The 26,731-nt window shown below is 42.4% G+C and overlaps 1 protein-coding gene across 1 annotated transcript in view; it reads right to left on the reverse strand.

Annotated features, from left to right (window-relative positions):
• The window catches only part of BMP5 (bone morphogenetic protein 5), a 788,226-nt gene that overhangs the window by 94,619 nt on the left and 666,876 nt on the right, over positions 1 to 26,731 (reverse strand). Inside the window, exon 4 of the mRNA XM_078647972.1 lies at positions 13,355 to 13,552. Within this exon, the coding sequence (XP_078504098.1) occupies positions 13,355 to 13,552 (198 nt within the window). The remainder of the gene's footprint in view (positions 1 to 13,354; positions 13,553 to 26,731) is intronic.

Consider the following 26,731-nt stretch of genomic DNA (forward strand, 5'->3'; position numbering starts at 1 on the left):
ATTTTTTACACTAAATCACCTTCCTGAATCTTCCTTTGTCAATGTTTGGGACTCTTTCAAAGCAGCCGCTAGAGGATTTATCATTAATTTTGTCTCTCAAAAGAAAAAACAGTCGATTCTCAAGTCAACTCAAATTTTGGATACAATAAAGAAACTAGAATATACATATTATAAATCTACCTCTGAATCTTCACTTCGTGAACTCATCTCTGCCAAAATTGAATTTAATAGGTTTACTACTAACGCAGCTTCCAACTCTCTTCTTAAATGTAACTCCCGCTATTATGGAGGTCAAAACAAAATGGGCAAACTTCTAGCTAACTACCTAAAAATACGCAAAGAAAGAACAAAGATTGAGTCCTTGCTGGATTCAGCCGGTGTTTCTCTGTTCAAAGACAAAGATATATTAGCTCAGTTTGTCTCATTTTACCGAAATTTATACACTCCTGAGTCTAGCCCTGATCCTGATGACCTTTTATCATATTTCCAAGATATCCCCTCCCCTCAATCTTCTCATGTAGATTTTCAATCCTTGGATCTGGACATTTCCCCCTCTGAAATCTCACATGCGGTTTCCATCCTCCGTAAAGGCAAAGCCCCAGGACCAGACGGTTTTACTATTGAGTTTTACAATCACTTCTCCTCCCTTCTCCTCCCTAAGCTTTTACTATTATTTCAGTCCTTTGTCCACTCTGGATCGTCTCAGGGATCTTTTCAGGAAGCGTTAATTTGTCTCATACCCAAGCCTGATAAAGATCATACATTATGTAAAAATTATCGCCCAATCTCTCTGGTAAACACTGATTATAAAATTTTCGCCAAAATTATAGCCCTTAGACTCGATCCTCTACTACCAGAACTTATCGGCCCGGAACAATCCGGTTTCGTTAAAGGTCGCTTGTCGTCCGATAATTCTCGTGTTTTCTTTAACATTTTAAGTAAAGCGTCCTCTCTTCCATCTCCTCTAGCTGCCATTTCTCTCGATGCCGAAAAGGCCTTTGATAGAATAGGATGGGATTTTATGTTTCAAGCTCTTCGTTGGTTTGGCTTTCCACCTAAATTCATTTCTCTCATTTCTTTACTTTATTCCAGCCCCCATGCCTCCATCTTTGCCAACGGTATCACTTCTGATTATTTTCCTCTTCGAAGAGGAGTCCGTCAAGGATGCCCTCTATCTCCTCTTTTATTTATCCTAGCTTTAGAGCCCTTCTTAACTAAAATTAGACGAGATGAGCACATTTCTGGTTTTCAATTTGGCCCCCAACAACAGATTAAGTTATCGGTCTACGCGGATGATATTTTATTTTACTGCTCCGACCCTCAAACAACTCTACCTTCCTTCCTCAATCAAGTATCTGCTTTCTCTATCGTATCTGGATATAAACTAAATACGGACAAATGTGAAATACTCCCCCTGAACCCATTATGCCTCAAACATCTATTTGACACCTCTGGTTTCTCCTGGCAACCTTCTAAGATTAAATATTTGGGTGTCTGGTTCGCCCCTCGCCTTTCGGATACCCTCAAATTTAACTTTGATTCTCTTTCTACTAAGATCACCACTTCTACCACACGTTGGAATCCTCTCTTTCTTTCTTGGTGGGGACGATTGGACTCCATAAAAATGATGCTGGCGCCTTTGGTTTTATACACCATTTCTATGACACCTATTCATATCCCAAATCATTACTTCAAGTCCATAGATTCTATTTTGCTGAAATTTTTATGGAAAGGAAAAAGATCTCGCATAGCTCTTTCTGTTTTGAAGAGAGACAAATCTATAGGCGGGGTCAAATTCCCCAATTTTAAAGCATTTCATAATGCCTTTTCTTTAAAACAAGCTCTACGCTGGATCACTTCAGATCTTCCGTATTATCCTCCACTATGGCTTACGCTAGAATCATCCTTCCTCCATCCCTATGACTTCAGTGAAGTTCTTTCCTTTTCCTCTAATGTCTCCTCTCTTCGGTCCCCTATAATTTCTCGCACTCGCTCCCTTCTTCAGCCCTACTTATTATCTTCTTATCCTTCTACTTCTTCTCTTCACACTCAACCTATTTGGCATAACAAACATCTTCAAATTCGCAATCGCTCTCTCTATTGGAAATCTTGGCACTCTCGTGGTTTAAAATGGGTTTCTCAACTTCTTTCTGATGCTGATCCTCTCCCCTTTCACCTTCTTCGAGAACGATTTTCGCTACCTTCCTCTTCTCGTAAACAATATTTATCGCTGATTCCTTCCCTTCTCCAATATCTCTCCGATCTTCCCTCTACCAATTCTATTCCTATACCTCATCTTTCCATCTCTAATGCCCTTGACCAATCTCCCTCTGCTTCTTTTCTATATAACACTCTACAATCGTCGACTGAACGCTCTAAATCTAAGGTTGAGCTGGCTTGGGAAGAAGACTTGTCTCAAGAATGGCTCCCTATTTTTTGGGATAAGATTTGGTCTAAAATTCACAAAACATCTAGAGCTGCTAATACTACCCAAACCTTATTTTTTATTTACAATCGTACATTATACACTCCCTCTATTTTGTCATCTTTCTCATCAGACACTCCCTCCACCTGTTGGTCATGTTCTTGTCCTATAGCTGATTTGAAACACATGCTCTTTGAATGCCCTCCCATTCTCCATTTCTGGCATTTAGTTTGGTCTCAATTCCAAAAACTTTTCAATATCACTCATCCCTTTTCCATACTTCAGATTTTTCTAGGTTCCCTTTCCCCTGATCTTCCTGGCTCTCACTTTAAACTCAAACTACTGGACCTCCTGATTGCCATAGCCTTTCATCATATTACAACGCATTGGAAACAGGCTAATGATGTTTCTTTCACTGCATGGTGGAACGCAGTGTGTTTTAATCATCGTCTAGACACAAATTTTGTATCCCCTATTTCCCTAGCAATTCAACGTGACCTACTATGGCTCCCCCTTACCGAATACCTATCCCAGATCTCCAGACCACCCCCCAGCTCTACAGTGCGCAATGTCGAAGTTCAAAAACCACCATGAATGTTTAGTCTTACTATATATGAATTTATCGATGCACATTATGTTTTTCTTATTGTTATTTCTATGATTTTTACTTCTAATGATTTTCCCTTCTCCTCCATATTCTTGCATCTCTTCAATATATATTGTACTCTTTACGTTATTTTTCATGACTAATTCCACTGTATTGTAAGAGAAAAAGTTGTGTTTTTATAACTTATGATTGTTTCTTCCTGTACCGCTTTGCTATTCTTATTCCTTAATAAACTTCAAACTTAAAAAAAAAAGATTGCCTTATATTGATGGAATCCTTAGGTCTCTCCCAACTAGTTACTTCGTCTACTCTTGCAGCTGAGTATTCAGATTAGCATCATAAACAGTAGAACACTAGTTAAAATCCTACCACAGCCCTCGTTAGAACATTCAGTGATATTTTCACCAGTTTAGGCGATTGGGCACACGTAACTATATTTTCAGCGGGGAATCATACTGCATATCAGAGCGGAGGGGGATGAGAAGGTAACAAAAACACAGTAAATTTTATTTTATAAAATAAATCTAAGTTCTCTACAAGAAGTAATTCACACCAATTGTTATTGCCATGTTGCAACCGGCTGGAAGATGTTCCTGATTCACTACCCCTTTGACAAAAGGCATTGGAGTTGTTGACAGGACCACAAAAACATTCATAGTTATAGTAAACTGTAAGGGAAGAAAAAGGAAAAACACGCCAACAATGCATTTGTTGTAGGGATTGTACATATCCCTTGCACTTACTTTATACAAGTCAGTCAAAAAAACGGAAGCTACTAAACCTTGATAAGTATAATTTAAAGTTCGGAGCCAGTCTGAATAAATATAAATAACTTTTTTTCTGTGATTAAAGAATTACACATGCCTGTTCATTGTCTCTGCCAGTACATCTAAGGATCTGCGTGTGGGACATTGATTTTTCAATCATTAAACTGGACAAAGCCAGCCACAATATTAAAGCAGCAAAACACCCTTGTCACATAACAGAAGCCTAAAGGATAGCAAATCCTTGAGCTTAATTTTTAAAACCATTCTCCAATCATTTTCCATCTTACTGGAGAGGTAGTAGCTCCTTCAATGGCCTGTGTGAAGTCAGGGTCGCCATAGACTACTACCCTGGTTCAATTCTGAGAACCATATCTACATTGATATCGCTGGGTCTCATAATGATAATAAAATACTTCTTGTAAAATAGGATTTATTCCTTCCAAAATGTAAAACAGAGATTGTGAGTCCATTACTAAAGAAGCTCTTACTGGATACAACCAAGTCATACAAATATAGACTAAATGTTTGAAGCCACCTTGATAGACAGGATTGCTATGAGAGACCTGACCTCCTTACTTTCAGGGAAGACAAGGGGACACAATAGACCAGGTTCACAATTACACTTGGGGTAAACACGACACAGACATCATTATGCCAGTGGTGACTACTAATACACCAAAGGCTGGCACACTCATCTAATGTCATCAATTTTAGGTGGACATAATGCACCAAGGCCATAGTTATGCCAGATTTGGCTAAGGATGCAGTTTTGCTAATGGTGAACACCAAGAGGGGAACTATATGCGATGACCTCGATAATAGCATGGTTGGCCACAGTATATTATTGCCACCATCATCTAAAGGATGGCCAATATCCACACTCACAATACTAAACAGACATACTTATTCATTCCAGCATTCAAGCACATACATGTGTACGCACGCACACACTCATACATATACTCATGCATACATATTTCCACACAGGAAAAAAACTTCTTAAGCCCCAATCTTACCCACAAAATGCAGGTAGCAACCAGGGCCGGACTGGGAACCACAACCGGCCCCGGCAAAGTGCTTGGCCGGCCCCCCCTCCCCACTGGGGGGGGAGCTCTTTGCCGGGCCCAGTTTTCGGCTGATTTTGGTACAGGGCCGATTTTGCAGCTATGCTGCATTAACGGCCCTGTCACAAAAACGGCCCCCAGGGGCCAAAAACCAGCCCCCACCCGTGCGGTGCACCGGGGGATTGCCCGGTGCCCGCTATGGCCAGTCCGGACCTGGTAGCAACATACGACTTTGAAGTGCTGCCACTGGGTACCGAAGCACAGCCAGATCGCTGCATGTTCTCTAGTCATTACAAGGTTGCAGACATACTGACATGCCCATTGGTGTCACATCCTGTGGCATTGGACAATGTGCCATGCCTACCTATGGCTAAGGAGATAGACGGATGGAGTCTGCTGCTCTCTGGAACATGATCACTGGTAAAGCTTTAGCACTACAACCCAGATACACAGACAGGAGACAGGTTGTAGGATGCTGGGATTAGTAAGAGTAAGGGCAGGGACTGGACGGGTATGAATAAATCAACAGCTGCTGAAGCTCACTTCCCCTTTCCTTCACCTTATCTCATCTTTGTTTTGCATGAGCCATCAATTCTCTGCTATTGAGTGGAGAAGGTGGTGTACTGACTGAACTTCAGACAGAAAATTATTTTGACCTTGATACCTGATAAAAATTCCTGATTGAGCTGCATGCCCTCTCCTTAATACAGCCACCCAACATACACATGAAGCACATGCCAATTTTCCAACCTGTGCAACAGAGAAAAGGCGAGAGCATTACATTGATGAAAGATATCCCTCTTATAGGTGGCCTCTCTCTTGCTCTGCTGTCTCAATTCTCAAACGTTTGCCTTGAAATATATGTTTAATGTAGTAAGCAAACTCGTCTGCTAATAGTCATATTGCATCCACTCATATTATCACAGTCACTGTTTTATTCTAAAGGAGACTGACTGAAGAATATTAGGAATTGAAATTACGAATTGGTTGAAATTTCCAGTGCCTATAGATATAGTATAACAAGCACCAATTTCTGGACTGTTTTGCTGAACCTGGCATCAGCAATGGTAATCACATCCACAGTATAATGCTTCAGGAAGGAGTGCACAAGAGCCTATGTGAAAATACTACACATTGCTACTAGTACAATGTGAGGGGGTGAGTGACTGAGTGAGAGAATGGGGTTATTCTTTTAGAATCACACTAAAACTTTTAAGGTGGGAGCATTTGCAGTTATTCTACAAAATTGATAGATTGTTTCTTTGCAAATCGTGACAAAAATATGTAAATATTTATTGGGTTTCATAAATCCATGACCACTGAACTCAAGATAATAGTTGAGCTCTCAGTCAATTATCAACCACTTTCCAGAATTCGAACTTTGAACATATTGCTGAAAAATGAAATGTTAGGCCACCATCAGAGCTGTCTTTAAGGCAAGGGTTCGTTAAATATGATATCAGACCAGAGAGAGGACTTTGATGGCCCTGCTGTGATAGGCACAGGAACACTGGGAACTCTGGTTTGTATTAGCACAAACAAATCTATAACATCATTATGTTAAAATGTTAAATAGCGTTTCACAATGTATCATATGCTGCTTCCCCAGCACACTGCAGACCTGGCAGTGATAGATGCATCTTTCTTTTTGATATCTCTGTCTAATAGGACAGGGCCATGCAGATAGTCCTGAATTCCAATATGTCCCCAGACAGTCATTTTACTATTGAGCAGCTGTAGCAATGAATTTTGTCATGATTTCGAAAAAAGGAAAGTGTATGAGTTCGCTCAAGGATATAAGTCACCCAATTAATGGTAAATGCCATCAGTATGATGAATAAATATACATGTGTATCTATATCATATGCCAGTATTAACTTCCCTACCTCAATCCAGGTTTATGTTGTTCACCCTCTGATTTGGAGCATTTACTCATCTGTAGTGATATCTTGGTTAGATCTATTCTAGTATCTATTTTATCTATCACATTCCGCCTACTTAGTCTCCTGGAAAGGGTTGGTGTTCGCCTACTCATAGTCTCTCTGTTGCATCTAGGTCCACTTTCCTTTCCAATAAACATTACTTAAGTGCTTCCTATTACCAATCACATACTTTATTCCAATGATTTGAAAATGTTCATCTTGTTTTGTTTTCTACTCTCTTCTTGATATTATAGCTGGTTGTTTTACTTTCTTCATTAATTCTCAGATGGCAACTCTATCGCTCTATCGCTTCATTTATATTTAATTAAACAGAGATGCTATGTTTTCTGGCTTTAAGCTATTAGAGAGTCTCCCATTCTTCTACTTCATTATTTCATAATCTTTCAAAAACGTTATAAATAATCTAGACATGTTCCTTTATTTATTTGTTTTACCTCATTTTTTCTTTGTTCCTCATACCAATTTACATCAACATCACTAACATCATAATTTTGAATTTGCAATGTCCAAGCTAATTAAGATTATTCTGTGCAACCGAACTTCCTTTAAATGACAGCAGACCTTTTATTCAAGTCCATAGTGAAGAACAGCTGACAACACTAGCATGTTATTTACACTAATTTCTGATAAAAGCTAATATAAATATTATCTAAGGGTGCAGAAACATCTATATTTTAATATGTGGATCAGGCATTGTAATAACATCTTCCATTTCTTTTCAGATCTGTCCAGCACTGACTCCTTTATGTGATGTCTAAACATTACTTAGGCAATGCACAGCTTTGGACTTTTTACAAATTAGAATAAAATATTTTATCAGTACAAAAGTTAATAATTAAGCTTTTCAGAAAAAAAGAAATGATGTCATATACTTATTTCAGTGACAACTGTTTACTAAAGTGATGTAAAGGAAATGGGCTTTGTATTATGACTTTTTATGCATGTGCACCAGGCTTTCTGTAAAAGAATCTTGGAAGCCTGCAATTCATTTACACTATGAGAGTAGCCACAAGACACTATCCATGCGATTTGAATCTTCTTACATACATTTATCAAGAAACAATATTTTATTTTGTTTATTAATTCAGTTTGTTTAGGGGTGTTGTGTTATTTATTGGTACTGTTTGTTTAGTATTTTTTCATGTGCTATACACTATTAAAGCAACCAAGGTCATGTGACTCCCAGAGACAAGATGACCCATCCAGGATACAGATGTCTTCTCGCCAGTGACTAGTCACCAACAGCAGAATCAAGATTGCCTTTAAGGATGTATTGGCTTAAAAATGGCTTCACTTAGTTATTTATTGACTCACTTGATGTCATCCCTTGATGAAGGGCTTATAAGGACTCTGCCATTTCTGCTTCATCACCATAATCTTGTCACCTTGTCATGGGTTCTATTTTTACTGGTCCTGTGAATCCATGCATTGTGGCACTGCCATTCAGCACGGTGCTTTGTCAGCAAAATGGACCAGTAAAATTGGTTTCACACAATTGGGTTATTTAACTTTCAATTAAGGCCATTGTATATTGACACAGAGGCTGCACAAATCGATGTAAATTAAAGGTCAAACATGGGCTGAAGTTAAGATTACAAGTACTGCAGTGTCAGGTGGCAAGACAAAGTGTCTTTGCCATGCAGAAAACATTTGTTTAATATATTTGTTAATTCACTCTTAAAGTATGCGTTGTACACCCATACACCTGGGGGCTTAATGTATAAAAATGTCACTTGCTTGATATTGGGGACAGTATAACCTCATATTGTTCAGTTAAAAATAGTTATTTTCACTGTGTGGGTAAAGCTTCATTTTACAGGAACAGGTCTAGTTATCAATAAAATCCTTTTTTCATATCCAGACAAGTGGAAACTTAGCCATTTGGGGAGAGAGAGAACAAAGTCCAGCTTTCAGGGGTCTTCTTTTGATATGAAATTGCCAAACAGTCTACCAGGATCTGCAACCACTGATTCCCAATGCCATCCCAGACTTTCTTTCTCAAACTCCACCTAGAGTGAAAATCAGTTCTAGCATGGGAGGGGAAACACTGTATAACAATAGGGAAGTGACAAGAAGAAGAGCTGGAGTTCCAACAGTTGGAGGAATGCTGGTACCTGTTTGTTTGAGGGATTCTTGGAAGATTGGCAGCATACTGAAATAGAAATTACTGAAAAGGAGGTTCGAATTCTGTGATAAATTAACCATGACTGGGTGTAAGCAATTCCCCATTCACTGACTTGGGCAAATTATATGACTGCCACTTTACAACCAACCACTCCTGATCTTGTGAAACAAACACCTGGAAGAAAGAGGACATGCATAATATTTAAAGGAAAGAAGACTCAATGGCTTCTGACTCCTAATGGCAGCCAGGGACTTCAACTATTCTCCAAATGTCAACTGGGTGGCCTCCAGTTACCTGCCAAAAATACATAAAAACAGAAGGAATCCTGACTCCAAGAAGTCCCACCTGCCCCCTGATCATGAAGGCCTGGATCTTGCAGAAGGCCTGGCTGGGGAGACAACTGGTGCCTGAAACCTGCCCGGAGGCCCTGAAGAAGAATTTTGCCAGCAATTTGAGAAATTGGAGACTCAATCTTTTTTTGTTCACCTCCAGAGTACACAACGAGGTTCTGAGGCTTCACTACGGAGAGCACAGCCTTGGCTGGTCAGAAAAGCAGTTTGTTCTGCTCGCAGCTTTTCCTGCGCTAAAAACAGATTCTGAGAGAATTTCCAGTAAAGGTACGTGGATTCATACAACCCTTCATGGCAACATCCTCCACTGCCCTTCTGTTGGATTTTGTGAATCAAGAAAGTCCAAAGTTAAACCACTTGACTGGAGAGAGGCAGCAAATCTGCCCCAGGGGTAAAGGAACCTCAGCCACTTTGGAATTCAGCTTTGTTATGCTCAGCTAAGGGCTTCAGTTTGAGTGCATTAACAATATACCTTAATTTGAGGCCCTTTCATTAGCATGAGTTGCCGGTTTCACATTGACATTCAAAAATTGAGGTCTAAATAGATGTACCGCAAATTATGGAAAATGCATTAATACCTATTTGTAAAAACCCACCAAAGTGATTATACGCATAACCATGACTGGCCATGAAAATGACTCTCACAAATATGTAGCTGGCTATTTATAACCCAAAGGTCCGATTCTAAAGAGGGACCACATGACATAGGCATGTCCAAACAGTACGAGTAAATACTGCATTTGCGGTTTTGGCTCACCTTCCGGCTTTGATAGGTGGAAGGGTTTTAAAAATGTATTTTTTTGCGTATAATTAATAATGTCTAATATGCATCTTATGATGTAGAGAAGTGTTCTTAATAATGTGTTATGTCAAATTTGTGTGTGACGTAGATGCCATCTTTGTCACTCATGTGCTTACTCACCCCCATGCACATCTTGTCCCCACAGGCTCCGCAGCACACAGTTAAACTGGGGTCATATTCGTTTATTGTCATTGCTGTATTGTTTTTCCCTTTTGCACATGATTGACTTTCCATGGTGCAGATGTATTTTTGTTTTTTTTGTTTCATGTGCGCAAACTCGATGCAAAGGTATCAGAGCACTTTACAAGAGCACCAGTTGCATTACAGGTGGACACTTTCATTTTTATGCGTGGAGATATTAAGTGATTTGGCCGAGACTCGAACCCGGTTACCCAGCTTTAAAGTCGGCCACTCTAGCCATTATGCCACATCCTCTCTCTAAAATTATTGCTTGCAACTACATCTTTCATTTCTACACTTTAAGTATTCACTTGAAGAAAGTCTTATTGTCAATGTTTGATATTTTGTTTGAATATCTCCAGATCATATTAGCTTAGAGGGTGCTGAATAAATATTAATAACTGTGTTACTGCTTGCGTGCTAAGGCAATATGACTTTTATTTTATATGTGACCTGATTTGCTGAAGAAATTATATATATGTTCATATCACAATGATGAAATGTAGAAATGTTGATTTAATATGCAGGGGTTATTTATAAAAGATCCCTTGATTTTGGGAGTGAGCTGCTAGAGCTTTTTCTGAGCTTTCCTGTTCTGCACGTGATGTTGCCCAATTTTCTAATGATTTTGCTGCCCATTGGGACTTGGAATATTTTCAGATTTTTACATAAATGTATAACTTTTACTTTGAGACCTTCCATGGCATTGACTCTATAACCCCTATTTTTGAATATTTATAGTAAAAATGTTAACTTTTCATTGATCTAAAAATTCGATAATCGAGTGGACCCCATTAAATAATTAATTGTTTTATTCTGCTTCTTTAATCTTTAGAGTGGTCCTTAACACAGGGCTATTTGCCTCATTAAATTGAGGTTAATCACAGTCTCTGATTCAGTAAACTGTGTGAAGACTGATGAGGTAACTTTTGAGTGTCTAAATTTGGGGGTAACATTTTGCTCCCACAGTTATGCAATGTCTCTCAAGAGACTTGGCTATATATAAAGAGGCGGTGCCAGTCAATGCATGAAATTACAATCCCAACTAATTTAGGGGTTGGAATATATTTCTGGCCTTCACTTCTCATGCACTTCTCAAGCCACGGAATAGGGGGTTATTTGCACAGCAGGAGGCAACTGTGTCTCCTGTCTGCTTTGTGCTTTCAGCCTTCAGAAACGTTGTAGTAAGTCAGAACTGCCATAAGTGGCAAGACGTGTATGACTTTGGAACATGGGGAGCTGAGATTTGAATCTCAGTCTCAGCTTTTGGTCTCAGCTCAACATCATGCTATTCTGAGCAATTCACTCAACTTCCCTCTGTAACCCCACGCCACCAAACGAAATGTGTAACCATGTCTAATTATGTTGTGAAGTACACTAAGACCCTTGGGCCAGGGCGGCACCATAAAAAACTGGAAAAATGTGTGCTAAGAATATGTATGCACAGGTCTCTGTAGATCATCATCAGTACAACGTTTGCTTTTGAGAAATTATTGCTGTGAACCCTGTCCCTTTGAACTAACTCTGAGTTCACATTTTCCTGGGATTTTCTTGGCGACTTCTACAAAACATAATACTAAATTTCGAAATGGGCGGTGAAAGAATTCCATTTTCATTTGCATGGATTCACTCCATATAAATAAGGCAAGCTCAGAAGAGCTGGTCTGTGGTGTTTTTTGCCAGTACTTGAAAACATTTTCCCAAGGGCCAAAATGTATGGTCCATGGCATGACCAAGTGCTGAATTAATACCAGCAGAGTGAGTGTTGGAGTGGTGTTCAAGAAGGGAACCACATAAATGTTATCGGCAGTGAGTTGTGGAGTTATTATGTGAATAAAATCATATACTTCATGTGCCTTTAGCCACTTAATTGCCATTATGTGATAGAGGTGGGCAAGCAACTGAAAGCTTGAGCCAAGCTTAAGCCAGAGGCAAGGCCCTGACTCAGGCTCAGTTCGAAGTACTCTTGGATCCCCAAAAACAAACCAAGCCTTCATGTGACTTTTCCCTGCCACCCATACTCTAACCTCATGAGCCAAGAATGAAAGATGATGCATTCAATTTTGAAGTAAAACATGAGATGGGAAAGAGATACACCGCTAGTGGTTGAATTGTCAATCCCTACTTCCCCACTTGAACAAATTGGGGGATCCTACGCAATTGTGTTATTTCACTTGTCCTCCTTTTTCTTCATTCAACATATCAGAGAAGGAGGGATGAATGTTTCTAAGTTCATTACTTAAAAACTATAATTTCTAATAAATGCCTCTAAATAGAGTGATATACCATAATGTACTAAGTTGAAACACTTTTGCAGGTTAATGAAATATACTTTTTTGAATTCTGAATAGAGTTCATCATCTTGTTACATATTTGTTGCATAATGTCTTTAAAATTAACTTGTTCCTAAAGGTAAGTGGTACAGGACACCTTATTTTCTTTGTTTCTTTTACTTTAGTTAACATATAAAAATGTTTTTAGCCATTTAACAGTTTTTTTATTGTTATTGCTCTGTCAAGTAGACAGCTTTTCAGTGTTGCCGTTCAGCATAGGGGTTCATGTGAAGATCAGGAGAGTGGAAACTACCCCCGGCCATACTTTGAGCATTCCTGGTTTAGATAATGTGATACTTCCACTTTCTAGTGAACGTTTTTCTATCTACCAGTAGTACAGACAGTGCTTATTTTGAATTGGTGGTTTCAGGTGGATCACTAATCTTTGGGGACCGGCACTTCTTATTCGAAATCAGGTTTTGACCCAGAGCAAGATAGAGAAAAACATGAACGATAGAAAGGAGGAACAAACATAGGGAAAACCAGGGATGACGAAGAAGAAGCAATAGGGAGTTAAAGGAGCAGGGAGTGTGTGGTGATGGAGGAAAAAGGCATGAGGTTGAATCACCACTACGAAGCCTTGGTATTTGATAGCCCTGGCATTCAGTAGCATAGGCACCGGGCTTATGAGCAGAACTTTAAGCCACATACTTACTCTTTGAAAAATTGAGCACACCACCTATTTCAATGATGACAAACCATATTTGACTTCAAATGTCAACGCATATAATTGGACTGAACCTATGCATGTGTCTTACCTCCGATACTGGGCGTCTTTGAGGATTGTTGTTGATTAGAAGTTTTGTTGCGGTTATGGTTTTTCCTTTTGGTGTTGGCTGCCCTCACAGAGCGCAGCAGCACCTCACTTGCTCTGAAGAAGGCAACCATGAATGGCTGCTTTGACTGTGGTCCATGTCTTCCAATCAGGCCGGCTGATTTTACATTGATACTTCGACCTAAAAACAGATAATTTGCAACACGTTTATTTAAATGTCTATCGATTTATTACATTTTTATGCAAGTCTCATGCATGTCTTCATGTATATGCACAATGGAACATACAGAAATGCAGATTGTAAAATAATGTGTTAGAAAATCAACACAATTTTCTACATGTGCAGATAGGAACATGTGACTGTGCATCGGCTCCTTTGCATATTCTGAGCTTTTAAATGAATTGGGTAGATGGGGGTTTCAGATGCACATCTTAGCGCATTCCTCATTCATAGTGTAATACACTGAGATATGTACCTGGTGCTCTACAGCAAGCATGTTCCTTGCTGGGCTGCTATATTGGAAGATATCATACAAGTAGAAAGTAGAAATCTTCTCTTTCTGTGTTTCAAAACCCTGCAATTCAGTGTTAATGCAGACATGAGGACTGTAGTACACAATTTCTAGACTGTCTTGTTTTCAGTGATGTGTTTTCGTGGATTTCAGTGGTGTTTTCACAGGGTTTTCCAAGCCTTTGGAATTCATTGCTTATGAGAATTTATGCAACTGCCTAACCCCCAAGATAGACAAAACTTGTGTTTGTACAGTTTATCAAAACATGTTGTTGTTTTGCAGTGATTCTTATAAAGCACATATTTCATTTAAAGCAGAAGTGATGTAGGGTATGTAGTGTCTTCCCATGGACAGCATGTCCAACGGACTTATGTTAGACTATTTTAAGCATAGAAGGTCTGTGTATTTCACTCTCACTCGCACTGACATCTCATTACCCTCTCTCAGATCTCATTACCTCTCACACTCTATCAGGACCCTGTCATATTTGCGAGACTAGGACATATATTTTTTTTAAAGAATGCTGTATTCAATTCTTTTAATAAATAATTCCTGGAAAAAAAGGCGGGATCATTCACTGAATCCTTACTGAATATTATGGCATTGAAGGGGTGATCAATCCTGCCAACAGCATCGTAAATTGTGAAATATTGTAAACATTTTGAACTAGGCCTTGTTAGTTTGCAGTCCTACATTCTAAGGCTCCATAAACTTGATGGTTCAAATTTGATAGCCTTTGCTGTTATGCTCTCTTTGCCTGAAAACATTAAGGTGATGCTGCCATTGTGTCAACATTCATAGCTATAACGTGTCCATGTGGTAAATGTCTCATTTCAAGCCAGTCCTGTCCTTTTAACATACATCAGATTGTATTCTGTGACTTGAAATTTTACTCTTGACATTGTAACCATGGGCTCAAAAACAAAAGCGGTAAAGTGCAGTTGGCTAAGAAGCCAGATTTAGCTGAGCGTATCACACATAGCAATGGGACCCCCTGCAGCTATGAATTTTGCTGGTATGTGAAAAATCCTGTGTCATGTTTTCACCACTATCCCATTTGCATGGTGACAACACTCTTTTCACAAGTACCTGTCACTATTGCTTGCATTGAATGTTTAAAGCCTGGGGTATTTGGCAGGTGACCCACTATCAATAATGACTTGTTAGAAAAGGAGATAATGTATCAAGGGGTTTTAACCATTCTATGTCTGTGGGTAAATGTGGTTGTACATATTGGGCAAGATTTGTATGAGGCAGCAAAAGATCAAATATGAATTTAATACTAATACTCCTAGTTTTTCAATACTGTATGAAATAATTAGATCAGATCTAAAACATGCCTCTAAACCGTGCAAGGAGGCAACAAAAGAAGGAAGAAACAATATTTGAGTGACATTCATAAAAAAACAAAATCAGGCAGAATACATTTAGACCACTCTTTCTTGTTGCTACTTCGAAAAACAAAATTACATTGTCTTGGTCCTTCGAGAAAGAAATAAAATGACCCATTATCTCACTTTCTTTCCTTTGGATGACATTTTAGTTTGTGGCTGTGTGGAAAAGTCAGCCCATATCGCACCTGATGCCCAGGCTGCTGGCGCAGGACACCTCTTAGTTCCCATCTTGAACAATTACCAAATAAAGAGACGGGCGCTGGGAGCAGGAAAACAAGAACAGAGTTTTATTTCTCATGAGGAGAGCCTGTCATTTCGGACACTCGCATAGTGTCTTCAGGAGGTGCTCTCTCCTCCCACCACACACTCTTTCTCTCCGGCTTCGTCTTTTATACATATGTTTATGATGCACAAACATTCCTTATTACAATAAAGACACTTTGAAGTAGGAAAAAACATGCTTGGAATCCCAGCTTCAGGCCTATTCCCATACCAGTCGCTCAGATGTCATCCTCCCCTCCTGAATGTAACAAGAGATTGTGATCTCTCAGCCGGACATTCCTACAGGACACGAGGGCAGGAGGGGATGATCAGATCAAAGGTTGGGCAGGCGATAAGATCGGGGATTTCGGCTGGTGTATCACGGTTTTGTTATGCTGGGCAGGAAAAGGGGGGGTGTACATCCACGAGGCTTGGTCTTAGGACTTGGGACCGGGTCGAGAGGCCAAGTGCAGCCGGGGGGGGGGTCGTCAGCTGAGGGGAAGGGTGTTCTTGGGAGGAAATGGGGGTATGGGTCAAGCAGGAGGGTTACTTCTAGAGCAGGGTCACGCAGAGGGAGAGGGTCTTGTGGCCGATGCATGAGCAGTGCGCGCGGGGAGGGGTGCCGGGAACAAACAGGCAGAGAGGCCATGGTGCCTAAAATGGCTGTCGTGTACGTGTGTGCATGGGTCTATGCTGGCGGGATAACACAGTCAGTGGTTAGCGATATCCGTTCTGCTTACAACAAGGGGTACAGTGAACACAAATGAACGCCGCTTATGTGCATATACATTGCCATTTTCAACAGTCGCCGCTTTTTTACATAAGCTAGTTCATTTCTATACAGTCGATACGATTGGCGGAATGCGGTACATATGATTTTACATTTGTTGGGTTATTCATACAAGTCTAGAGATCGGCATAATACTTAGTCGGGGTCAATCAAGGAAAATGTTCCGAAACATTATAGAATCAAGTTCCGACTTTCTCTCCGGTGACATCAACATACAGTAAAAGTACTCTGATACCTTCGGGTCTTGTCAGTGCTATAAGAAACTTTTGGAAAACTAAATACATGAGTGACCGATGAAACGTTTTAGAAAGCAATACAAAATGGTTGAGGGAGGAATTCAGTTCGATACAAGCAATTAGTCAAGGGGGGTGAGTAGAAAGTTCAGGAAGGGGGGGTCTTCGTCACAATGTCTTTTTAACAGAGTCCGTCTTCTTTCGTTGGCGCTGTTGAGCACCGGCGGTGGAGCTATAGGTCCAGCTCGGATTCATCCTTACGCGTTGCAGGGTGCGATCAGTCCTCTGCTGTTAGATCACAGTCCTGTTTCCTAACTGATCTTCTTAGGGGTGCCTCATGCTGGGCACCTGCGTGTCTTTCTTCTTCCGTGGCAAAACCTTATTCTATAGTCAAAAGTTATGCGAAAAGGGTGATGTTGTTGAATAATCAAGGGAAGAGAGGGCGGAGTGGGATCAGATCTTTGAACACACCAAGGGACCAAAGGAGCAAAGGACGACGAGCAGGCAGGCCCATGAGTCGGGCTCAAAAGGGACGGGGACTTCAGGCACGAGTGGGTCAGCAAATCGAGGGCTTCAAGGCAGCCCCTCATTCCTTCATCTGCCGAGTTTGAGAGTGGTGCCTCGTCCTGACTGTCTGCGACTCCACCTTTGGTCGCGGTCACACGTGCTTCATGATCTGTGGCCAGGCTGTGCGTCACGTCCAGCTCCTCTCCTCCGGTAATTGTATCTTTGAATGGGTACAAAACAAGTTTTAGAAAAACTGGCAGGAGAAGACATTTATACATCTCAATTCCGTCCCCACTCCTAAGTAGGTGGGGGATAAGTTCATCGGTCACAGTCAGAAGTCATCACTTATGGAGTATGTAGGAGGGCATTTCCACTAAATTCGTAAGCCTATTTGGCGTTCATTCGTGACGTACGTGGAGAGAAATCGGACTCCTATCGACAGTGTATTATATCAAACTCGAAATCGAGTCCTTAGGTAGAGACTCGCCCTTTTTCTTTTTAACCCAAGTACTGACAATATTACATTTCCCTTCGGGGTCGGCTAACTCTTGCAAGCAGGGGGTTATCATCATGAGAGGTGGGCAGAGGTTAAACATGCTCTTCTTGGGGAGCGACGGTTAATCAAGGTCATCAATTACGCTTCGGGGATAGCTGATATGGAGTTGGCGTCAATCGGGAGAAGCGAGGACGCTTTGGACAGGGGGCTGGGGTCAATCGGGGGAAGCGAGGACGCTTTGGACAGGGAGCTGGGGTCAATCGGGAGAAGCGAGGACGCTTTGGACATCCGCACTTAAGTGCAGAGGGGTGAGGCAATCTGGGCATTGGGGATTGCATTTCTAACGAACTGAAAAACAGAAGACCATTGACATTATAGTCCCCCTATAAAAGGCCAGATATGGGGACATCAGTCGTCTTACCTGTCCTTTCTTTCATTACCAACTCGGGTTCTATCGTTTTGCAGAAAGGAGAGGTAGTAATATGGTAAATTACAATCGTTTTAGTTTCTGTCAATTTTGCCGAACACCTTTGTGTTCGAAGAGACCCAATTAGGTGTGTGCCGGTGGGGCACAACGTTACCATACAAGGGAGGAGGGAATGGGGGGGGAACTGAGAGAGAGAGAGAGAGAGAGAGAGAGAGAGAGAGAGAGAGAGAGAGAGAGAGAGAGAGAGAGTCCGCACCGCACTCTAAATGGACCATTCTGTACACGTATGACATGGAGAGAGAGAGGGAGAGAGAGAGAGAGACAGAGAGAGAGAGAAACGTGTACAATAATGGGCCATTCAGTGCGCACACAACACAGAACAGCAGGGGTCAAGTAATACGGAAACACAGGCAGAGGGACGACGTAGATCCATACATTACGTACACACAAACTCAGGCGGGGGAGACAGTACATGTATTATTTACAAAAATCCAAGACAAAACATAGAACAGTTATTGGCCAAAAATGATCTCTTCCTGTATGCTGCGCATCCTTAGCATCCTAAGCTCTTTTTACCCTTTTCTTCTCTTTATATCGTCGGCTGCCTTCACTGGTGGTTTTGGTTGTACACACCTACGCCTTTGGCAATTGGTCAAGAATTACCCTGGTCGGGCTAATGCTCACGGTGGGATTTTCGAATCATACTTATTTCCAGGCTGAGGCAACAGTGGGTGTCAGTTGGGAGAACAATAGGGCAGCTTTGACTTTCATGTCTATGAGGGTGCGAAAAGGAGGTAGTACATTTTTAAAAACTGGCAACATTCCTAGTCCTCCAAGAGGAGTGTACTCGGGTAAACCTCACCTCGGAATATTCCTTATCTTTCCCTATTTAGTTAAACGTAGGAATTTATTCATTAGTGCATGTCATTCTTGGTTGTATTATTCGGGGTGCCAAGCGAAGTCATATTTTGTAGTTTCCGCTTCAGGCTGTCCTCCCAAGCGCTAAGTTCAGGGAGAGAAATAGTCATTGTTCGCTCATAGTGTGTAAGCACCATAATCGAGTCCCTTTTTCCCATCTCTTTGTCCGATAGATCATCATTTTCTTCCGATGTTACCTGCAGAAAGACGGGAAAAGAAGGGGGCGCGGGCAGCATTTTAAAAACACATCAGCGCGCATAAACTCGAAAAGGCTTTTACTTACTACATACTCGGCCTATCTCCACGGGATGCAGTCCTTGCCAACTTGGCGTTTTGAGCCCAGGTGGACCGTTTAGTGAGGGAGAGATGATTATCGGAAGCCTGTGGATAGCATAGGTCGCCCAAGTGTGGTATTAGGGATCGTGTGCAGGGGGGTGGGTCAGAACAAAGGGCAGTCGGTGCAACGTGGGGGGGGCGAGCTCGTGCTCTCCTTTGAGGAAAAGTGATAACCTACAGCGGTACGGTGTCATTGTCGTTCGTACTAGGGGGGTCAGGTGGCACTCCTTCGGGGCGACTTAGGGGCATTCTTAAAACAACTCTCCTGACACAGGTAGCATATAAAGTATTGGCTAAATACCAGGATCTTTAGCAGTTGCTTTAGGCTTGCACAAAAATCAAAAACACATACAACAAAAACCTAGACCGTTCATATTTGCAATATTCCTGCGTACTATACTTTTTAACCCTTAACTAGTCGAGCTGAGCCATTTCACCTGTAATCTAGTTTTATCGGAAATAGTGGTCATTTATTCGAAACTTACCAATTTACGCGTGACAACTACGTTTGCTTTTTCCAAAAATCTTTAATAAAAATGTCGGTGCATAAATACGGGCCTACAACCCAGTGGGCCGGCCAGAATTGTACATGTGGGGATACTTATTAGTGGAAAACCTAATGGAGTCGGTGGTCGTTGATTTCATAATAAAAAGTGCGACAAGTGCAATAAAATCATATCGGAATTTCAGTGTGAGCGAGTATCATAAGTGTTGAAATTCGAACTTTCAATAATCATGGTGCGCCAAAACTCAACAACAATTCATTGTCCGAATGTTCAATCAGCACCCATCTCACTTCAATTCATTGTCCGAACACATAATCAGTACCCATCCCATATCAATTCATTGTGGTTAAAAACTGCATACATATTTCATGACACCAAGGTTGAGCAATCGGGGTACAACAAGGAGTTGAAAGTTTCATTTGTACCAGCGCCATTTTGGGTGCAGCCAGGCAGATCCAGGCATAGTCAAAATCTCCACCTACTCGTGGTTGGCCCAGAGCCTCTTTCGGCAGTCCAAAAGTTCCGTTAAAGGGTAACAGAAAGGATCGGCAGTATGAACCATCAGTCAAAGGGGGAGGGAGGCAACAATTTTTTCTACCGGGTCATACTGGGTTTTCACCGGAACTGATCCGAACTGTAATCTGCAGGATTTTAGTCATTCAAACTGAGGCTGGCGTCAGCATGGGAGCGCCGACGTCTCGCGGCCACATCTTCATCGTTCCACGGACAATCATGGCAGTCATTCCCCATCGGGGGTGTCCGCGGGGGTCGGGGGCCCCCGTGGCTCTTATAGACTCTTCAAAGTCGAGGAGAACACTTATGATGGTGGGACTCATTTCTTAATCAACAAGCAACCGGGCCATCTCTTCACGCCGGGCCCGCTCCAGCAGGGTCGACCGCCATTTTACGAGTGGGCGAACCCTCGTCGGGTGAGTGGAGCGTTGGGGGTGCCGGTGGGGGCCTCCACCTGGGGAGGTGGGAGAGGCTCGTTCGCGCCGCCTCTCCCTCCCAGCGCACCCACGCCGTTTCTCTCGGCGCTAATATTCATGATGGCCGGACCAGGCGATGAGAGAGGGGGGGGCGGAGGCATAGGCAAGACATCCCCCCCCCCGGTGGCCTGCAAGGCGCCGCTTCAGGGCAGAGCGGGGAGCTTCTACCAAGCCGTGGCTGGACCAGGAGATGCGAGGGGGGGGTCGGTGGCATGAGCAAGACATCCCCCCCGTGTTGTCGCAGCCATTATTGAAGAAAGAAGAGGGGACGCCCGGATCCCGTCGGCCTCGGCTCCTCTTTTGGCCCACCTTACTCGACGACCTCCGGCCGACGGCTGGCAGCAGGACCCGCCCTACACGTGCCGAAGATCTCGTCTTCCGGATGGGCGTAGCCGCGAACCTGTTGCACTTCGGGAGTTTTCCAGAAAGGGGGTAGGTATCTGCTGATCTGTATCTATCTCATGTTACCGTTATTGGGGCGTGGCAGGCGGTGGGACAGACATGTTTGGAGCAGTGAGGGGTGGCGAAGCCTGGTTGCCTCGTGGCTGCCGTGATGTCAAGCTTGGCTTCTCTCACCATTTTCATGTTTCTTATTACGGACTTATTTCTTAACGTTTCTTATTTCTAGCGAAATCATGTGTTTTATCGTGAGCTATTTCTAACGTTTTCTTATTTGTAGCGAAATCAAAAACTCATCAGTGGCCTACTGATTTTGCTTTCTTATTTCTTTCTTCCCTTTTTTTCCTAGCGTGTTTCATGCTAAAGTTTCTGTTAACAGGATACGGTGATTACTTCGTTATTGTTGCATATGTCCTTTTTATTAGGGGTGCCCTCTGGTCGAGCCAGATGACCTACTTCTAATAAATGGTCCGGGTGGAACTAGTTTACCAATCAGTGGGGAGTAGATAGGCCCGAGAGATTACAACGGGGGACAAAGGTCCGCATTACCTACCCTTCACTACTTGCAAAGATTAGACAGAATATTTCTTTTCTACGTTATTTGCAAACAGAGGATACCTTAAAAGAACTATTCCTTGAACAATAAATGTCCAGACAATCAATCAATCAATGGGGAGAAAAACAGGCATGACGGATTACAACGGGGAAAAAAATCTGCATTACCTATCCTTCACTATCTGCAAAGGGGGGCAGAATATTTCTATTCTTCCCTGTTTGTAGACAGAGAATATCTCAAAGAGCAATAATCGATAAAAATCGATAACAAACAATCAGTGGGGAGAAAAATAGGCATGACGGATTACAATGGGGGACAAACGTCTGCATTACCTATCCTTCACTATTTGCAAAGAGAGAGGAACGTTCCTATTCATCGCTGTTTGCAAATAGAGAATGTCTCAAAGAGAACCAATACTTCAAGTACAATCAATCAATCAATCAGATGGATAAAGCCATCCTACCAATCGGACGTAAAGACGTCCTACTTAACCTTACCCGGACCGGACCGTGTGGGCAATTCTTCGCCTTCCCTTTTCCAGCGCCCAATCGTTCTCTTTCTCCATGTTTTTACCGCAGCATTCCTGTGGGATTCCAGTCAGGACAGAAGGTCACTTGAGAGAGGTCCGTTCAGAATCGGTGAAGTTCATTCAATCGGCAGCCGGACGAGGGCCCTCTCAAGGCAGGTATACTCCAATCGTTTAGATGTTCACCCCATCGTCTGGACCTCTCTTACCGGACCTTATGTCGCTGATGGACCCCGCGTTGGGACGCCAATTGTGGAAAAGTCAGCCCATATCGCACCTGATGCCCAGGCTGCTGGCGCAGTACGCCTCTTAGTTCCCATCTTGAACAATTACCAAATAAAGAGACGGGCGCTGGAAGCAGGAAAACAAGAACAGAGTTTTATTTCTCATGAGGAGAGCCTGTCATTTCGGACACTCGCATAGTGTCTTCAGGAGGTGCTCTCTCCTCCCACCACACACTCTTTCTCTCCGGCTTCGTCTTTTATACATATGTTTATGATGCACAAACATTCCTTATTACAATAAAGACACTTTGAAGTAGGAAAAAACATGCTTGGAATCCCAGCTTCAGGCCTATTCCCATACCAGTCGCACAGATGTCATCCTCCCCTCCTGAATGTAACAAGAGATTGTGATCTCTCAGCCGGACATTCCTACAGGACACGAGGGCAGGAGGGGATGATCAGATCAAAGGTTGGGCAGGCGATAAGATCGGGGACTTCGGCTGGTGTATCACGGTTTTGTTATGCTGGGCAGGAAAAGGGAGGGTGTACATCCACGAGGCTTGGTCTTAGGACTTGGGACCGGGTCGAGAGGCCAAGTGCAGCCGGGGGGGGGGGGTCGTCAGCTGAGGGGAAGGGTGTTCTTGGGAGGAAATGGGGGGTGTGGGTCAAGCAGGAGGGTTACTTCCAGAGCAGGGTCACGCAGAGGGAGAGGGTCTTGTGGCCGATGCATGAGCAGTGCGCGCGGGGAGGGGTGCTGGGAACAAACGGGCAGAGAGGCCATGGTGCCTAAAATGGCTGTCGTGTACGTGTGTGCATGGGTCTATGCTGGCGGGATAACACAGTCAGTGGTTAGCGATATCCGTTCTGCTTACAACAAGGGGTACAGTGAACACAAATGAACGCCGCTTATGTGCATATACATTGCCATTTTCAACAGCTGCGCAAGTAATTATCAGTGTTGATATGTTTACACTGATGAGGGTTTTTCCCTCTCAGTGTATTTTATCCGTTATTATAACTTTACACCTAAAACAGAATAGCTTATCAATATCAAAGTAACTTTTATTGAATTCCAAACATTGTAGCCATTGCAATAAAATAACACTATGATTAAGCAATATAACACTAAGAAATTGAAAATGTACAAAGCACTTCTAAACAATATGCAACATATTTGGGCAAGGTCCCACATGGAGAAGCTAACATCAGTTATTTGATTGTACAGTGACTAATTTCATCTCTTACTTTTCAGATTGTATCTGGGCATGAGACTAATTTATCAAAGGAACAATAAGGGCATTTTGACACGCTTAATTATGTTTAGCCCTGCATCCTCTGCATGTATAAATGCAAATAAAAGTTCAACATGGGTAAATTAAGTATACATTTTGAGTTGGGGTGAGGAGTCAGAAATCATAAATATGTACAAATTTCAATTAGGTCAAACTGCAAAGTGCTACGCAAGATTGCTGGAAGTGGTGAGCAACCAAGGACAATAAAATCAATTAGTCACACATGATGCACTTTTATCAGCTAGGAAGAGGAACCAGAAAAGCCAGGAAAGGCAAAGGTAGTGTATCAGAGAATGTTAAAAAGTAAAAATAGATCTTGTGGTAAGTCTTCAATAGGTTCTCCCAACTATTGTGGGCTAATGTCTTCCAGGCTGTGGACCGGAAGTGTTAGAGTCGAGGCAGGTGGAGGAACCACCTTGTGGACTCTAATGTCTGGAGCCCTTGCAAGCTTTTCTCTCATTATTCACAATCGCCTTCTCACTAACATCTTTTATACTACTGGATTGATAAGATGATTTTGTGTGCGCATGAGCTGAGCTGCTTCAATGCGAACTGGTACTAATGCTAGCAGTGCAGAAAACATTCCAGGATCAGAGCAAGGCTATAGGGCTCTAATGGAAAACCACAAACATATAGTTCCAACATCCCCAATTATCACCACATAAGATCTCCCATGTACACTAAGGAAAATAGGCAATGCACTCTCAATAAGTCTACAAGCAATGTGCTGCACCACAGAGAGCCCACATGCCCTTGCAAAACCTGTTCTGGATCATTTTTGGAAGCCATAGACATAATACAAATCAGCTTTAAATGATCTGAACATAAAACTGCTAAATGTTGTATGAATAAGACAGTATTATGAGGATGCCACATCAAAGAAGACAAAACAGAGTCTGGAGACATAAAATGGAATAGGAGACAGGGTATGGGCGAGTGTTGTTTTACTATCAGCCCATCTCCTCATCAGCAGTGACTAAAACTGACTGTATTACGTGGCTTACCATGGCAGCTGTGCTCCTCTTGCCATCCCAGCCTTACACCAAAGCTAGTGTAAACGGATGTGAGAAGTTTCTTTGCTGAGATCACATCTTGCATGCTAATTCTGGATACTGCTATCATCGGTATTCTCTCCATTCACCTATATAGTTGACATTGACCGAACAGGGTGAGATACTGAAGCTCGAGTGTTGTGGCTCAGAGGCTTTTCCAGCCTGTCGCATGATGTCTTTTTCTGGTATCTAGTCACACTAAACACTCTGGTCACACCTCAACTCACCAAGCAATTCCTGGTAGTATAGCAGAACGTCTATATGCTCATGCCCTGAACATTGGTACCTATCTGAACTAGCAGTGGTGTCCGGGGCCGGCTCTAGCACTGTTGTCGTCCTGTGCGACAATGTTTGTTGGCGCCCCCCCATGACCACCTCTGCCACAGATTCCCTCACTACCACCATTTGACAGTACCCCTCAAGTCTCCATAATCACTGTTTCTAAGATTCATTTAGTTTTACAGCGCCACTCATACCAGTTTAAGATGTCAGAACACTTTACATCACACACGCATTGCACAGAGACAATAAATCTTAGGTGTGTAAATCAGTGTATAGGAAATGTTACAAAAGTCAAAGACCTACAAGGAGTAGGAGTCACATTTCATCGATATTGGTAGGAAGTATCCTTTAAGAGTCCTTAGACTGGAAAACCACAAATTCTGAATTTAAAATGTATCACTATTGTTATGGGTTTTCTTTACTAATAACAGTTGATTTCTACCCAAATGAACCCCTTTTGCAATATTAGCCCAACGAAAAACTGGGCAAAAAATATGTAGCTCTAATGATTTCCTTGCAGTTTGCATGCAGCTCTTTGATGGCAGTTAACCGCATGCGTGCGGCGGCTTTTTTCGCGCTGCGTGGCTTTTTTTAAAAAGCCGCGTTACTTGACGAGCTCAGCTCGTCATCAGCGTGCGAGCGGTGCAACTGATGACGAGCTGAGCTCGTCATCAGCGCCGAGCCGGTTAATAGCTCACCGCTCTATATTAGGATTTTAACTTAAAAACTGCAAATAACAAAAGGATCTCTGACAAAAGCGGCAACCCACTGACCTATTTATATTTTATGCACTTTGTGATGTAAATGGGACACGTTCTTTGCAGCAGGCATATTAACCCTCTGCGCTATGATGAGTCAAAACTTTCACTAGACAAAGCTCCGGTCACTCTCCAGGAAGAAATTACCAGGGTTGTCATTTTTATTGATGTCTGATAATTGCTGGAACAATGTACGCGGCCTCAGGTGCTTTTAAAATGATGAACATGGCGCCCACACCCCTAAGTCAGTGCCCGGTGCAATGGCACCGATCGCACCGCCCTAGAGCTGGCCCTGGTGGTGTCTCCTGGAGGATGCACAGATCTTCGAAGATTCAACAGCATCTGCCCTGCTGTGTGATCTGGGGCGGGATCACAATGGAAGGAGGGCACAGTCTCTAGGTCTTCTTCAGACACTCATACTCACCAGCATTGCCACTGTGCATGTTAGTCTCCAGTCTCCATGCTCCTTGCAGACACATCCTTCAGGCCACAGATCCTGCTCTCCTTGGCAACAAATAACTGTAGGAAGTGGGCAGGAGATTCCAATTACATTCAGTTAGGTAAGGTAACTCCTTGCATTTCTTTGGATGGTCCCTATGTAGTCTGCCCAGGGATACGTGAGATTGTACTGACGTCAACATGACCTTATCCTTGATCTTATGCAACCTATAGGGGTCATTACATTTTAAAGTTGCAGACGTGTCCTATGCTGTAGTGTTCGTAGGAGCCAGCCTGTACATGGGCCAACAGCTTGACCCTCCAACAGGATATGTGTTCTTTCAACTAAACACTACCTGCATGCTGAGAAACGTGTTCACACGTTTCCAATGAGTTTTTGCTCCTTGTGAACTTGTGATGGTTTTTGCAAATATGTGTCTGTATTGTAGGAGGAAACATATGGA

This window comes from Lissotriton helveticus, chromosome 6 (assembly GCF_964261635.1).
Source record: "Lissotriton helveticus chromosome 6, aLisHel1.1, whole genome shotgun sequence".
Taxonomy (NCBI): Eukaryota; Metazoa; Chordata; class Amphibia; order Caudata; family Salamandridae; genus Lissotriton; species Lissotriton helveticus.